Source organism: Lepidochelys kempii, chromosome 3 (assembly GCF_965140265.1).
Source record: "Lepidochelys kempii isolate rLepKem1 chromosome 3, rLepKem1.hap2, whole genome shotgun sequence".
Lineage (NCBI taxonomy): Eukaryota > Metazoa > Chordata > Testudines > Cheloniidae > Lepidochelys > Lepidochelys kempii.
Genome location: NC_133258.1, coordinates 134420554 through 134436853, shown reverse-complemented (window position 1 = coordinate 134436853; position 16300 = coordinate 134420554). Strand labels below are relative to the sequence as shown.

Below are 16300 nucleotides of genomic sequence, written 5' to 3'. Positions count from 1 at the left end.
TGTTTGTTCTCATGTATCTGCACTAAGATCCCCGTTTTTCAAAAACTCAGTTTTCAGTTGGCTTTTTTCCCCTCAAACCTAATTTCATTTACTAGGCCTTATCTTAAAACAGCTGCTACAGCACCAAACTACAGCCTAGCTATTGATAAGGACTTGTTCAGGGAATGTAGTAGAGACAACTTAATGTGTAGAAGTACAAAGTAATGCTCTGTAACTAAATATAAAACAACAAAGGCAGAAGGGAAATGAGGCTTTTTTGTTGTCAGTTTAATTATGGACAGCTGAGGCAGGCTTAAGGCCCGGATAGCTTAAAAGCCCAATCATTTGTTCTCCAAATGCATTTTGGTACCTGATCTAAGGTCAAACTAAACAGAAATTTGTATCATAGCAGTTTATAAGGTGCTGAAAAACCAGTGGCTCCAGGGCTTTCATGGCAACTGTATTAGCATAGTAGCCTAAAAGTGACTTGCAAAGGATAAAACAGTTGAGTTTATGCCTTATTTTTATGATCAAAGAAAACTTGAAAAGGGATGTTAAGAGGTTTTTTCTGCCTGCTTTTTTTTATTTTTTAACCTTAGAAATAACAGATATAACAAATCTGGTCTATCCTGTCTTTACTGAAAGACTCATTGGTAGTCTCAAGATGTGAATTTAGAGCTCTTGCAGATCTTAACTGAAGAGGTAGGAGTGCTGAATGTTAAAGATGTCCTTTTCCCCAAGTGTTTCTTAACTATTTAAGTTAAATAGACATTAACAAAAAACAAGTGGTTTTTAAATAGTTTGAATAAAAATAGCTTCACTACCCGATCAGTCTTCCAGAGTAGATAAGACCTGAATTTCTAATGACAAGAAAAAAAGGAAGGAAAATGTTTTTCTTAAAATAAACTTTCTAGGCCACCTTCATACATCATAAAGAAACAAAAAGGACTCCATTGCACATCACCTTGTCTGTGACTGCCTCACATGCAGTAACCAGCAGAGGTTATGTGAGCCTGCTCATATCAAAGATTTGTGGTCCTACAAGTTGCATTTGGAGGTGCCAATACTTCATTGCAGATTAAATTGTTTATAACTGACTAGAAAGCAAGCACCGTGGACCATCAGAGAAGGAAGCAGTGACAATGCACTGGAGTCCAACAAGGAAGCTCATTAAAGAGAGGGAGAGATACGACTTCTACTAGTCATAAAAGCTGGAAGCATCAATACTGGTACGTGTACCAGTGTCTGGGGGGAATGCTGTTGTTGATGGCTTATGATAAGCCTAAAGAATGAGTTACAGTAGAAGAATAGTAAACTGAGTTTGGTGTCTTCTGACTACAGAAGGTGAGGATCGATCCCACAGCATGGAATCAGGATGCTGATATAGGTAATGGCTCCTACCTAGGAGACACATCAAGAACAACTACTGGTGTCTATGGAAGATGCTGATTCCTGCTAACCAGGAAGATCATCAAAATTGAGAGAGGTTAAGAGAATGTAGTGCCGCAACTGGCTGCACCATAGTTGTCCCATGAATAGAGACTCTGAGCTCTGTTAGATCTCCTCTCCTTCATGAGTAGAAAAATTCAGCAAGAAAGAATGCTGAAACACTTAAGTATCATACTGTATCAGCTATTACTTTGTTTCCTTTTTTTCAAAAGGAAGTAGAAAATATCCCTAACTGGCTCTGAATAATGTTATGAGATAAGCGGCGGGGTTGCTGAGAAATGTGTGTGGATCTGTTGATTTTTGGATGCAAAGGAATAAGTGGAGTGGGTGTCATAGCAAGGATAGTAATTATTCACAATCTATGACAAGGCAGATGACATAGTAATTGCAGCATTTTTCCTTGTCATTTAAAGCTTATAATTACAGTACAGCTAGCTAACAGGATTATATTCTAACTTGAGCTGTTTTAATCACCTCTGTTGTTCTGAAATGTAATGGTAAAATTCCACAGTCCTCCTGAGGCTGCCAGTTGTTTTCAGCTTCACAACTATTTGGTAACTTTGACTACTAGATACTCCCTTTATCCTGAGGGGAGTAGAAAAGCATGATCTGAAAAATGAGAGATTGGGCAAATACATATTTTAAAACAGTAAAAAAGGGGGAGGTATTAAGGAAGCACTCGTGTTGTTAACTTTGTTAGACTTCAGTTTGACCAATGAATTCTGATTATTTTAGACATTTCTGTGGCAGATGTAAATGAGTTTTTATGAAACTGGAAGCCACAGTTCTTCTTTGAGTGATTGTTCACATCCATTCCAAGCAGGTGTGTGCGCGCCGCGTGCACACCAGCTGGAAGATTTTTCCCCTAACAGCGTCTGTAGGGTCAGCCTAGGCGCCCAATATCGAGCCCCATTGACCCCACTACCACCTCAGTTCCTTCTTAACCGCCCATGATGGCTAGCTGGAACTTTGCTCGCTCTTGCAGCAAGCGCCTTAGCAGTGTCTTTGTTCTTAGTGTAAATAGTTTTTCTCAGTTCAAGAGAAACCCACAATTCTCAACGCAATGGAGGGCAGTTTGCTGTGAACCCGGAGGCTCGGCTATCATATTGTTTTTCAACACAGAAGTGTTGGCTTCTCCCACAGGGTGTTTTCCAGCCCAGTCACCCTGTGGGGCAGGGCAGCAGATCCTTTTGGTCACCACCATATAGGTGGCATCCGGCGGGCACCGCGGGAAGGTTAAGGATCTGTTATTCTCGCTGCCCCAGTAACTAGACCAGAGTAGGAGGATCAGTGGCAAACCACGTCTTTTCCCCCTAAACAGTGCAGACTAGTGAGAGAATCAGCGAACCTCAAGAGGAGAGGTGCAACCTCCTTATCCAGCCGGAGCCCCGGCCGCTTGGGAGGAGACAACTCCCCCGCCCCCGCAACGAAGCTGCTTCTTCCTGCCTCAAGAGCCCGACTCCCCAAAGTAGAACACTTTAAGAGAGTCATAGTTAGTCCCGCCAGTCATAGTTACTCCCGCCCGTACTTATCACATAGTTAGTAGTGTTTGGTAGATAGTTAGTTTCCCCTCCGGGGGTATGCCCGGGTCTCCGGGGTTTAAACTCTGTGAGTCCTGTGGTAAGTTTATGCCCAAGAGTGATCCTCACTCATCCTGCCTGCGGTGCCTTGGTGAGACTCACCAAAAGGACAAGTGCCGCATTTGCAAGGGTTTCCACCCAAGAACCCGCCCAAGAGAGCAGAGACTGAAACTCCTGCTCATGGAGGCAGCTCTGAGACCGCAATCCGACCCGGGACCCAACAACCTGGCACCGAGCACGTCCTCTTTGGTGCGCAGTGCTCCGGCGCCACCGGCACGCGAATTGGGCCAGACTAAGGACTCTAAAGCCCACCGGCACCACCACTCTTTGGGACATAGGGCGTTGGCATCAGTTCGGCACCGTTCTCCATCTCCAGTGCCAGTAAAGAAGAAGAGGCCAGTGAGGGGCCGATCACCCCCCCTGAAGCCTAAGGGGCCGGTGCCGTCCGCGAGTGGCTCGGCACAGACCACGTCCACTTCGCTTCCACCCAGGGTCTCGTCGACTCCTGCCCCAGCCGGGGTCCAGTCAAGTCCGAACCCTCCTCGATCCCCAGACCATCTGGTGGACATACAACCACCATCAACGTCAGAGGCGTTCGAGGCGGCAACGGACCTAATGCACCTCCCCGTGCCGGCCTCCCCCCCGAAGGAGGGACAAGTCTCCGGTGACCGCATGACCCCTGTTTCACTCCAGGTGCAAGCCAACCATGATGGCTCATTGGTCTCCATCTCCGGCACCGCCCGCACAGATGCAGGAAGCACACCGCTCCCCGGAGTCGAGTCGTCGTTCGTTGGTGACCCAGGGGACTGCTCCTCCGTGGTCTTTTCATTCGGAGACCTCGGAGTCGGCGGTAGACTCGGCTCGATCAAGCAGATCGCACAGCAGAAGATCCCAGTCCCGGCGCAGTCACCAACCATACCTGGCAACAGCAGTGGCAACAACTTGCTCAGTGGCCCTTCTGGACACCCTGGGCGTACCATCAGAGCCAGGGTCAAGTCCATGGTCCACACTCCAGAAAGGTGTCTGTGTCCTTGGCGTCGTTCGTGCCACAGTCAGCGCCAGCACCGCCGCCGATGGGGCCGCCCTCGACTGGAGCGGCCCTGCTGACACATGATTTTGGCACCGATGCCTCAGCCAGTGCACCGGCTCCTCAGCCAACATCACCAGAGGAAGCCTCAGCTCCATCCCTACCAACCTCGACGGTCTCGGTCCCACCAGTTTTACCTGCCCCAGCACTGGCTGAGATGCAGAGTTCTTCATCGGTGCCGGTTCCACAGACCGAGTACTGCGTGCCAAGGGACCCCGGGAGGGCTGAAGGCAGTGAACTGGGTCCACCTCCGGTTCTCTCTTCCTCGTCTTCACCTGACGAAGCGGTCGCAGGGACTTCACCGGCCCCAGCTTTGGAGGACAACCGGGTTCTTCAACAGCTTTTGAAGCAGGCCGCCCAAAGCCTGGGGATTCAGGCAGAGGAGGCAGAAGAAGACTTATACCTGGTCATAGACATCCTGGCTCCCTCCGGCCCATCCAGGGTTGCATTTCCATTTATCCAGTCAATAACTGAAACGTCTAAGAACTTGTGGCAAACCGCTGCTTCTCTGGCACCTATGGCCAGAAATCTGAGCACCGCTACTTTGTTCCCTCTAAAGGGTATGAACACCTTTATACGCATCCTCCTCCGGACTCTTTGGTCGTCGACGTGGCCAATCAGAGAGAACATCAGGGGTTTCAAGGCTCCACCCCTAAAAACAGTGATGCCAAGAAACTGGACCTGTTTGGCCGGAAGGTCTACTCCACATCAGGTCTACAGCTTCGTATAGCCAACCAACAGGCCATAGTAAGCCGCTACGGACATAACACCTGTTTGTCTATGGCAAAATTTACAGAGCTTCTGCCCCAGGAAGCTCGGGGGGAGTTCTCTGCACTCGTGGAGGAGGAGAAGTTGGTCTCCCGAGCGTCTTTACAAGTGACCCTGGATGCAGCAGATGTGGCCTCTCGCACTTTGGCCACAGGGGTGGTTATGAGGAGAGGCTCCTGGCTACAGGTCTCTGGTCTTCCCCACAATGTCCAACAAACCATTCAAGACCTTCCTTTCGAAGGTGTAGCTCTCTTCTCCGAGAAGACGGATAAGAGACTTCACAGCTTGAAGGACTCGAGGGCTACCCTTCGTTTGCTGGGGCTTCACACGCCTGCAACCCAGCGCAGACAGTTTAGGCCTCAACCTGCTCCTCGTCCTTATCAACCCCAGAACCGCCAGGACGCTCCACATAGGCGGAACAGGAGCACTCAGAGGAGGCAACATCCTCCCTCTGGGCAAAACTCGGGCCAACCTAGGGCCCCACAGGGCTCTACACCACCACCACCCTGGCAAGCCGTCCTCGACCGTACCACTCGACCACCCGGAGGGTACGGTCGAGAACGGCTTGCCAGTTCGACCTTTGGATCCTTCCCATCTTACTTTCTTGTCCCGTCTATCCCCTTTCTACTGTGCCTGGTCTCAAATTACTTTGGACTGCTGGGTGCTCCGCACGGTAGAGAGGGGATATTCCATCCAATTCTGTACCCTCCCACCCCCCCAACCTCCTTCCCCGTCCCTCTTCAGGGACCCCTCTCATGAGCAACTTCTGTGTCAAAAGGTGCAGTCCCTCTTCTCGGTAGGGGCAGTGGAGGAGGTTCCTCAGGAGCTAAGGGGCAAGGGTTTTTACTCCCGGTACTTCCTAATACCGAAGGCCAACGGGGGCCTCAGACCCATACTGGACCTGCGACAACTCAACAAGTACATAAAGAAACTCAACTTTCGCATGGTCCCGCTAACCTCCATTATCCCCTCACTGGATCCAGGAGACTGGTACGCCGCACTCGACTTGAAGGATGCGTATTTTCATATCGCAATAGTCCCACATCACAGACAGTACCTCAGATTCGTGGTGAACACAGGCCACTACCAGTTTGCAGTTCTCCCGTTCGGACTGTCAACTGCCCCGTGAGTATTCACAAAATGCATGGCAGTTGTTGCGGCTTTCCTGCGCAAGCACCAAATACAGGTTTTCCCATACCTCGACGACTGGCTGATCAAGGGTTGCTCGAGGGCCCAGGTGGAGGCTCAGGTCGAGTTTATAAGGAGAACCTTCCTCGACTTAGGTCTCCTCCCGAACGAGGAGAAATCCACTCTGTCCCTGGTGCAGAGGATAGAGTTCATAGGCGCAGTCCTAGATTCTACTCAAGCCAGAGCGTACCTCCCGGAGGCCAGGTTTCGCTCACTTCAGGACATCATACACGGCCTCAGACAGTTCCCCATGATGTCGGCAAGAAACTGTCTAAAGCTGCTGGGACACATGGCCTCATGCACTTACGTGGTGCAGCATGCCAGGCTCAGGCTGCACCCACTCCGGTCTTGACTGGTGTCAGTGTACCAACCAGCCCAAGATGTGTTGGACAGAGTCGTAACCCTGCCCCACCTGGTACTGGACTTCCTCCTATGGTGGCTCAACCTTCGAATGGTTTGCGCAGGGGTACCTTTTGCCAGCCCTCAGCCCTCGCTCACCTTGGTGTCAGATGCCTCGGATCTGGGTTGGGGGGCTCACCTAGGGGACTTCAAGACCCAAGGCCTCTGGTCTCTGGTGGACCTCGCTCTTCACATCAATGTCAAAGAGCTGAGGGCAGTGCATCTGGCCTGTCATGCTTTCAAAACGCACATAACGGGCAGATGTGTTTCAATCCTCACGGACAACACCTTAGTGATGTTTTATATCAACAAACAGGGGGGTGCAGGCTCCTCTCCCTTGTGCCGAGAAGCCCTTGCACTGTGAGATTTCTGCATAGAGCACTCGATCCACCTGCAGCCCTCATACCTCCCAGGGGTGTGAAACACACTGGCAGACAGCCTCAGCCAGACCTTCAACAGCCATGAGTGGTCCCTTCGGCCAGACGTGGTGAGCTCAATCTTCCAGTTTTGGGGCTCTCCCCAGATAGACCTGTTTGCCACTCCGGACAACAAGAAACGTCATTCTGTTCTCTCGGGAACCACAGTGCGGGGTCCATTGGGGACGCCTTCCTCCTCTTATGGGAGGGCTGCCTGCTGTACGTTTTCCCACCCATCCCCCTAGTCCACAGGGTGCTTCTCAAGATCCGCAGGGACTGGGCTCGAGTCATACTAATAGCGCCAGCGTGGCCACATCAGCACTGGTTCACCTCGCTCCTGAAAATGTCCATAGCAGCCCCTCTCACCTTACCAGTGGTTCCCGACCTGATCACACAGGACCAGGGCCGTCTCTGGCACCTGAATCTGGAGTCGCTCCACCTTACGGCCTGGATGCTCCATGGCTAAGTGCCACAGAGCTCTCTTGTTCAGACCAGGTCAGACAAGTCCTCCTGGGTAGTAGAAAGCACTCTACCAGGGCTACTTACCTGGCTAAGTGGAAAAGGTTCTCCATCTGGGCGGAGCAACGTAGTCAGCCGCCGCTCTTCGCCTCCATGCCATTTATACTGGACTACTTCCTTCACCTAAAGCACCAGAACTTTTCCTGGTCATCATTAAGGGTCCACTTGGCCACGATCTCCGCCTTCCACCCGGGTTCAGACGGTTTCTCGGTCTTTGCAAACCCTATGGTCAGTTGTTTTCTCAAGGGTTTGGACAGGCTCTTCCCATACACGTGTCAGCCTGTCCCTGCCTGGGACCTCAATTTAGTCCTCTCCAGGCTTACAGGCCCACCATTTGAACCTCTGGCCACCTGCTCCCTGCTATATTTCTCATTCAAGGTTGCGTTCCTCGTGGCAATTACTTCGGCCTGACGGGTCTTGGAGCTCAGGTCTGAGCCCTCACGTCTGAGCCCCCTTACACAGTTTTTCATAAGGATAAGGTTCAGCTTAGGCCTCATCCGGCTTTTCTCCCAAAGGTTGTCTCCCATTTTTACATGACCAAGGACATCTTCCTCCCAGTGTTTTATCCCAAGCCACACTCCTCCGATAGGGAGCGCAGGCTGCACTCACTGGACGTGCATAGGGCCTTAGCCTTCTACATAGAGAGAGCTAAATCATTCCGGAAATCCGTCCAACTCTTCAGAGCCGTGGCAGACAGAATGACGGGCCTTCCGGTATCATCTCAGCGCATATCGTCATGGATAATGTCCTGCATTAGGGAGTGCTATACCCTGGCAAAGTAGCCCGCTCCGCAGATAACCGCTCACTCTACCAGGGCCCAGGCCTCCTCTGTGGCGTTCCTGGCACAAGTCCCTATTCAGAAAATCTGCAGGGTAGCCACGTGGTCCTCAATACATACATTTACGTCATACTATGCAATTACACAACAGTCCAGGGACGATGCGGCTTTTGGGAGAGCTGTGCTCTTTTCAGTGGATAACTCCGACCCCATCTCCTGATCTCTAGCTTGTGAATCACCTGCTTGGAATGGACATGAACAATCACTTGAAGAAGAAAAAATGGTTACTCACTTTCTCATAACTGTTGTTCTTCGAGATGTGTTGTTCATGTCCATTCCAATACCCACCCACCTACCCCTCTGTCGGAATGGTTGTCAAGAAGGAACTGAGGGGGTGGGGAGGTTGGCAGGATTCGATATTGGGCGCCATGAAGGCGCCACCCCAGGGGGCGCCCCGGCCAACCCTATGGACGCTGCTAGGGGATATATCTTCCGGCTGGCGTGCACACGGCACGCACACACCTGCTTCGAATGGACATGAACAACGCATCTTGAAAAACAGCAGTTACGAGAAAGTGAGTAACCGTTTTTTTTACTGGGGAAATAGGGAAGGATGTGATGCAAGTCATGTTAGGCTTGATTTTTTTGATGTTGATAAAAGTAGTCTTGAGTCATGCAACATTGAACAGAAACTGCCAAGCAGCATTCAGCTTGAATATTTTAAGGTGAGCAACTGTTACTAAAGTTTAAAATCATGTCCTTTGTTTAACATTTCCTGTATTTCAAATGTGATAATGACACAGTACATTCCATATAGAAATAAGGCACAGCAGGGTATGCATTAGTAGGCAGTTGCAGCACACCTCTTGGGTGCTGACAGAAATATGTCCGTAACCTATAAAAGTTCACCCTGATGTGACTTAGTGCTATTGGAGTATGATCACTAACTTTTTTGCTGTTGTTGTAATAGTCAGTCGCTGTAGCTCTACAGCTGCCAGGGAGCCACTCCAACAGCCTTAATGCAGTGTATGCCTGAGGTGCGGGGGGGTTCCCCCATACAAAAGTTCTTGGGCTTGATATGGGGAAGAAGATGGAGGTTTTAGCTTGTGACAATCACTGAGCTGAAATGTTGGCCTGTGCTGCTTCATGGCTTGTTGTAAGTGGGTAGTTGGATCATACTGTAGTGAGTCTACAACTTACTTGTGATTCTTGTTCTGACGTTAGTAAATCTGAAGTGTTGTTTTAATATGTTGTTGAAAGGTATGCCAACTCTCTATTTCTGGAAGTGTTCCATTTTCCTATTTGTAAATTGGTTTATAAGTTAGGTGTGGGGGCTATATCATGCCTTAGCCTAGGGATGGACTCAGTAATAGGTTTCTTCATATTGAATTGCTGTGACCCTGCATATCACTGTGCTCTCAGACATCATGCCCATATAAAGAACTTGTAACCAATCAACATACTAACCCAAGTTGGAATGCCTTATGCGTTGCCCTTGCCTCCAGCCACCACCCCCCACAGCTCTCATTGGCCGGGAACAGGGAACTGTGGCCAATGGGAGCTTTGGGGGAGGTACCTGGAGGCGTGGCAAGGGCAGTGCACAGAGCCCTGTGTCCCTCCCTCCCCCAGGAGCCACGCAGGAACGTGGTGCCTGCCACTTCCCGGAGCAGCGCAGGGTGGGGCCAGGGCAGGCAGGCAGGGAACCTGCCCTGGCCCTGGTGTGCACCGCTGCCAACCCAGAGACACTTTAGGTAAGCAGCGCCGGGCCGGAGCCCGAACCCCTCCTGCACTCCGCCCCCCAATTCCCAGCCCTAAGCTCCCTGCCTGCACCTCACACCCCTCCTGCACCCCAACTCCCTTTCCTGAGCCCCCTGTTGCACCCTGCACCCCCATGCACCCCAACTCCCTGCCCTGAGCCCCTTCGCACCCCGCATCCCTCCTGCACTCCAACCCCCTGCCCTGAGCTCCCTCCTGCAGTTCGCACCCCTCCTGCACCCCAACCCCCTTCCCTGAGCCCCCTCATACAGCCCGCACCCCTCCTCTGCCCCAATCGCTTGCCCTGAGCCCGTTCCTGCACACTGCAACCCCTCCCACACCCCGCACTCCCTCCCACACCCCAACCCCCTGTCCCAGCCCTGCATACAATTTCCCCACCCAGATGTGGCCCTCAGACCAAAAAGTTTGCCCACCCCTGTTGTAGAGTCTCTTTAAATTCTCCAGTGAATTTAAATGAAAATCCTGTCAGGATTTGCTGAAAAGATTCTGCAGTTCTCTTTGGTTATTACAATTCACACCTGTCTGACCCCTGTCCACCTCCAGAAGAAAGTGAAAAATCATCTTTTCTTTTGCCACATCTCACCTAGTAGATATTTGAGGGAGTCTGAAAATAATGGGGAAACAGTCTCCTTTCACCTCTTTTGCTTTCTTCCTTTGAAGCTAGGGTCCACTTACCATTTTATTTTCCTGTTGTCTGACCTGTTTCTTTTTCTAAAGTACTGTTCCTTTCTGCAGACCACTTTCCCCTCAAGTTTTGTTCAACTGAACTATTTTCCTGCCCTATGTAATACTGTTTTTCCTAGCTATGTATTGCCCCAGTGATTCGTTGTTCATGGGTAACGCCTCTGCCCAGCCCTCTCTCTCTCAGCATGGTTCACTTGCTACAAACTAGTTATCCGTGACTTTAACATTTTGATTTCCTCAGCTAAGGAGTGGAGTCTGTAATGGGATTCCAATCATAAATATTTGGCCGGTTTTAAGTTTTCTAACAGATCACCATGTTTTAGTTAGTACAAAATTGTATGGAATAAATTGTTCCTTGATATGGAGCATGATTAAAAGCTTATTGAAGTCAGTGGAAAGGTTTCCATTAATGTTATGGGCCTTATCCAAAGGAAGTTGTGCACGAGCAGGCTAGAGTTTTGAGGCTGATTACAAATTCTTTAGAAAACATTAGAAATTAGGCTCAAATTCTCCTCTTGTTTATAGTGGTACAATGATAGTGAGTTCAGTCTGTAATTGAAGGGAGAATTTGGTACATCATTGTCCTTTATTTGTACACCATTATTTTAATATAGCTTGACTGATAAAAAGAGCATCTATCCTAAGCTCTGGGCACTGTCCCAATACTTAAGATACAATAATCTTTTAAAAAACAAAAAGAAAAATGTAAATGGCTCAACTCACGTAACAGAAATAGTCAGCCAGCCAGTCAAATGATACAAAAATACTCCACATACTTTGTGACACAGCATGACTAGGTGCCATAGCCCTATCACAAAGGCCTGAGGAAAATAAGTGGGACTGACAATGCATCCTGAAGGCTAACAATTAATACTCATATTGAGCCTCATTCTTCAAGGCCCTGGGCATCTTTAGCTCCCAGTAAAGTCCCCTGGTAAAGAAACCTGTTGAGACTTAATAGAGTAATGTTGCAGGATTTCAGCTAGTGATGGAACATTTTTGCATGAAATGGAAATCAAGATATTGTAATTGACCCCAGCACACAAATCAGTATGTGTTTTGTGTGGCACTAAATCAAGGAGAGTGGTACATCTGTATGGAAAAATTATAGAATTTGATAGGTATGAAACCAATAGGGTTCTATAGAAATCACTCTACAGCCTATACATTCCAATAGAGTAACTAAAACACATAGGAAGGTTAGTGTTCACAAAATTGTATAACAGAGAGGTAGATAGCTATTAAATTGTATAGTATAGTTCAAAAACCCCTATAAGAAAGGTTTTAATTTTCTGTTAAATTTCTATGGGACTTTTCCATAAGGACAGAAAAAAGTAAAACTTTTTACCCGCGTATTTTGGAAGATTTAGATTTATGCCATGAATATGAAAAAATAAATACAAATAAATGTTAAGACAATTTACTCTAAGATTCAGATTATAATAAATGCTGTATTTATCACATTAATTGGTGACTTCACAAAGGGTATTAAACTCACTGTTTGTTCCTGAGGGAACAGTTAGGAAGAAACTCCATGAATCAAGACTGTTTCCTATCCCCTATGTTGAAAAACCATGTGAAAGAAAGATCTGCCCTTGTAAGAGCAGGTTCAGCCTTTTGGTCTAATACCTTGAAAAGTGGATACGCTGATCATCTGCTGCTTTAATAAGGGGAACTTCTGATATTTTTAGGCTAAATGGGAATGTTTAAACAATGCTGACTATTTCAATATCACAAGTTTAATAATGGTTATCACTTTCTTTTCTCCTATTAGGTATCCAAGGCTGCAGCTGATTTATTGGCGTACTGTGATGCTCATATTGGAGAAGATCCCCTTATTATACCAGTGCCTGCATCTGAAAATCCCTTCAGGGAGAAGAAATTCTTTTGTACTATCCTTTGAGTCAGTTTGTAATTAAAAATGTCCTTTGTGAAAATCCATTACTGATGGTGCATGCTTTTAGTATTAGATTTTCCCTGAGTTATCAACAATTAAACCCACAGTTACAATATTTTTAGAAGCACAATACATTTTTATGGTAAATAAGTGGTTTACATGCAGTTTTAGGGTAGCCTCACTTTCCTGCCAACGCATAAGTTTAATAATTTCAGTTATCAATAAAGATTGTTTTGGTTTTTAATGAAAGAACCAAATATAATATTAAATGGTAGATCTCTTTGCAAGTCATAGATTCTTCTGAGACCAAAATCAGTCTTACATATTCTTGAACCTATTTTTAACTTTCATTTTCTTAAAAAGGTGAGTAATTTATTTTCATTTGCCTTGACAAATTTATATCTAACAAAAGCAGAATGACCTCTCTTGAAGCAGAACGCCAGTTACTGCTGTAATGCTGCTTGGAACGGTCAATCCTGTACAGTAAATGGTATTTATAAATGTGGATGTTTAGTGAACACTGTAGCAAATTTTACTTTAAAACTTGGTGGAATTAAGCAACATTGTGAGTCTGAAATTTCCTTTGCTGAAGAAAATAAAGGAGTGCACAATCTAGGGCTTGCTTTTTCCTTTAGCTTAACTCTGCACCAAGAAGGCTTATAGAAATACAAAAAGCCATTTGCCTCCCATTCTAAAATTGTAATGATCTAAACTTGTAGGAAGCTTTGAGTAAATTCTTGTTCATTCTTTCAGTTCGGCTGTGCTATGGAGCATGTTATGCTGCTGCTTTTGAACAGAAGTAAAGTAGGCCGTTAGCCAATACTTGCTGCTGATTGCAACATAGACTTTAAAGCCTCAAACCTGCCCTGGTGTAAGTCCTCAGTGAGGAATGTGTGAAATATAAATACTTTGTTTAAAATAGATGCATTTAGAAGAAGATAAGGATGATGTACTGAGCATGAGTGGTATAGCTTTCACCTTAATTCAATGTTTACATTTACAGTCCGTGCACCCACACTGAAATAATCACTGCCGAATTGCTTATTTTTCAATATCTGATCCTATCTATACAATCCCACCAGAACAAAATGTCAAGGCATTGGGAATGGTAAATGCAGATGTCTGTCACAGTGCTTTGAAGAATGTGCCAGAAGACTTCTATCGGTTTAGATGTTCTGTGCTGTCTTGACACGCTGGTTCATTGCATAGAATATTCTCTGTGTGTGAAAGCGTAAGGCTTCAACCAAATCCTGTTCCCATTGAAGTCAGTAGAAGTTTTGTTATTGACATCATTAGGAGCTGGACTTTTTTGTACTGATTTTCACCTGTTTTTGTTGTTGTGGTAATAAACACTGATAAATTCCTGGGAAAAATTAAATAAAATAACTGAAAACGAAAGGCCCTATATATATCAGATACATTATTATAAGTGGAACAAAAATTGTTTTCTGAAAACTTTAAAAAAACATTGTTTCTTCTTGCTTAATAAGGTCTTTTAGGGAATCCTTTCTACATAGTAAATGATGTTGTAACTTTCATAAGGCTACTCTGATCACCATGGTAACATGTTCACTTGTCATTCCTCAATGTATACAGTTTTAATAGAATAAAGAGTGAGGGGAATGTAGGCCATACAGCTGTATTCTCAAAGGTTTTGTATGAGTTTGCATTTGTGGCTCATTAACACAATCTCATCTAGCATTTTAATATTGCAATAGCTTACTTAGAATTCTTTTCTATTTCAAATTACTTCTAATGTCTGTAAATTAAAGAGCCACATCAAGTACACTTGAGCATCAGTGTTTAAAAAAGTTGTGTTTACAAAAATCAAGTCTGTTCATTGGTAAACTTATATTGAAATGAAAACAAGTCATTGTTTTGTGCATGATGGTCTGCACACTGAAACCCTGATGGAATTAGTCTTAAATGTTTCTGTTCTTGTTTTCTAATAACCCACTAGCATGTTTATAACAACTTTCATCCTCTTGAACAAAGATCAGTCCAAAACTCAGCCAAATCAAGATAATTAATTTTATACCTACTGAGACTCTTCTGTGCTTACAGTAAAAAGGGGGTAAATATGTAATCCATACTTGGCGTATTGTATGTATATAATATATCTGAGGAGAATATACCACATGACTCTAATTTTATTTGGAAATGGGATACCGTTCTCCCATTTTCACAGACTGTTCACATTCTGTTTAACACGTGTGTGTATATTATGGGCAAATAGTGCCTAATTAGAAGGACCTGGTAGGACAATGTAGTGGTAACAGTTCTGGATCACTTAAGAATTGCCCTTTATTCAAGGGTTAATAACAGAATATACCTTTTTAAGGTGTTTATAAGGTGAACTCCATAATTAAGGGTGGAACTATGGTGCTCCACTGTAGGTGCGGCAGCACCCCCCCCTGCAGCTGAGATCGGAGATCTTCATCAGCAGTGCCCATCGGACCACACATGCGCACCTTCCCGTCTCCCACCATGAGCAGGATGTGTATATATAATGTTGTGTGGTCCAACCACCCCGCATTCCATCTCTACCCCCTTTGGTCTGGGATGAAATCTGCAGCAGAGCCCCTTCTCCTTTTGACCTGTTAGATAGTGCCTTAGCTGTTAATTTTTCGTGTAGTTTAGTCGTTACTTCTTCCTTTCTCATCCTCTCACTTAAAAAAAAAAAAAAGCTTTTCTATCTTGCCCTCCCCGTTAGTTCATAGCTTAGGTCTTTGTTTTCCCGCTTCCTGCCCTTCTCAACCAGGAAGCTTTTCCCCTCACCCTTATATCCAGATCTCCTGGGTTTAAGAGGTGCATTTCCTGCCAGGATGCCTTCCCTGTAACTGAGTCACCCACAGTGCATTCTCTGTCTGGGAGAGGGACATGTCCCGCAAAAGTGTACTCATTACTGTAACCTGACTGGGAGAGCCAGAAAAAAATGGGACATTTGGTTACAACCTCTCCTCATGGAGAAATCACTGCATCTATCATTGGACCCTAGCCCGCACACCTTCCCCATGCAACTCTCATGCTCTGCTAGGTTGTCCGTCGACCCTCATTCGCCACATCCCTCTAAAAGAAAATCTTCTCTTTCCTGGGCTGATGGGAAGAAACGGGCTCCCTCATCACCCTCTGAGGCTCTGTCCACCAGAACACCATCCCCTGTGAGGTCAGTTGCCTCGACATCCTTGGCCGGGGACATAGCTCAAGGGACTATCCAAGTACCTCCGTTACTGGTGCTAAGTAAAGGTCTAAAGATCCTAATCGGGCAGACCTACAACCTTTGGCACCATGTCTCAGCACTGGAGATCAAGACAGAAGACCTTCTAGAATGTTTTGTTTTGTGCATGATGGTCTGCACTCTGAAACCCTGATGGAATTAGTCTTAAATGTATCTGTTCTTGTTTTCTGTTAACCCACTAGCATGGTTATAACAACTTTCATCCTCTTGAACAAAGATCAGTCCAAAACTCAGCCAATTGCCCCGACCAGGCCAACTTCGCGTACTATGGCACTAACAATATTGCCAGTGCTGATGACCATTTCAGCACCGAGCAAACCATCAGCACTGAGCAAGTCTTCAATTCCATCTGCTGGCTGCTCAAGGGAATGCACCCTTCCTCAGTACCAATACATGCGCCAGTGCCGATGATGCTCCTCCCCAAGAGTTCAGATATCCTAAGGACCTACTTGTATCTGATATGGCTGAGTCACCACTACTCAGACACGACCTCCCTCCACTTCCGTCCTCCTCTCTGGAATTACACCATTATTCCCTTTTTC

The 16300-nt window shown here is 46.5% G+C and overlaps 1 protein-coding gene across 3 annotated transcripts in view; it reads left to right on the top strand.

Moving 5' to 3' along the window:
• GNG4 (G protein subunit gamma 4) overlaps nucleotides 1-14179 on the top strand; it is a 41193-nt gene extending 27014 nt beyond the window's left edge. For all 3 annotated transcript variants that reach the window (XM_073338153.1, XM_073338155.1, XM_073338154.1), the window contains exon 3: nucleotides 12398-14179. In XM_073338153.1, the coding sequence (XP_073194254.1) occupies nucleotides 12398-12526 (129 nt within the window). In that variant the 3' untranslated portion in view covers nucleotides 12527-14179. The remainder of the gene's footprint in view (nucleotides 1-12397) is intronic.
• Nucleotides 14180-16300: the final 2121 nt, after the last annotated feature.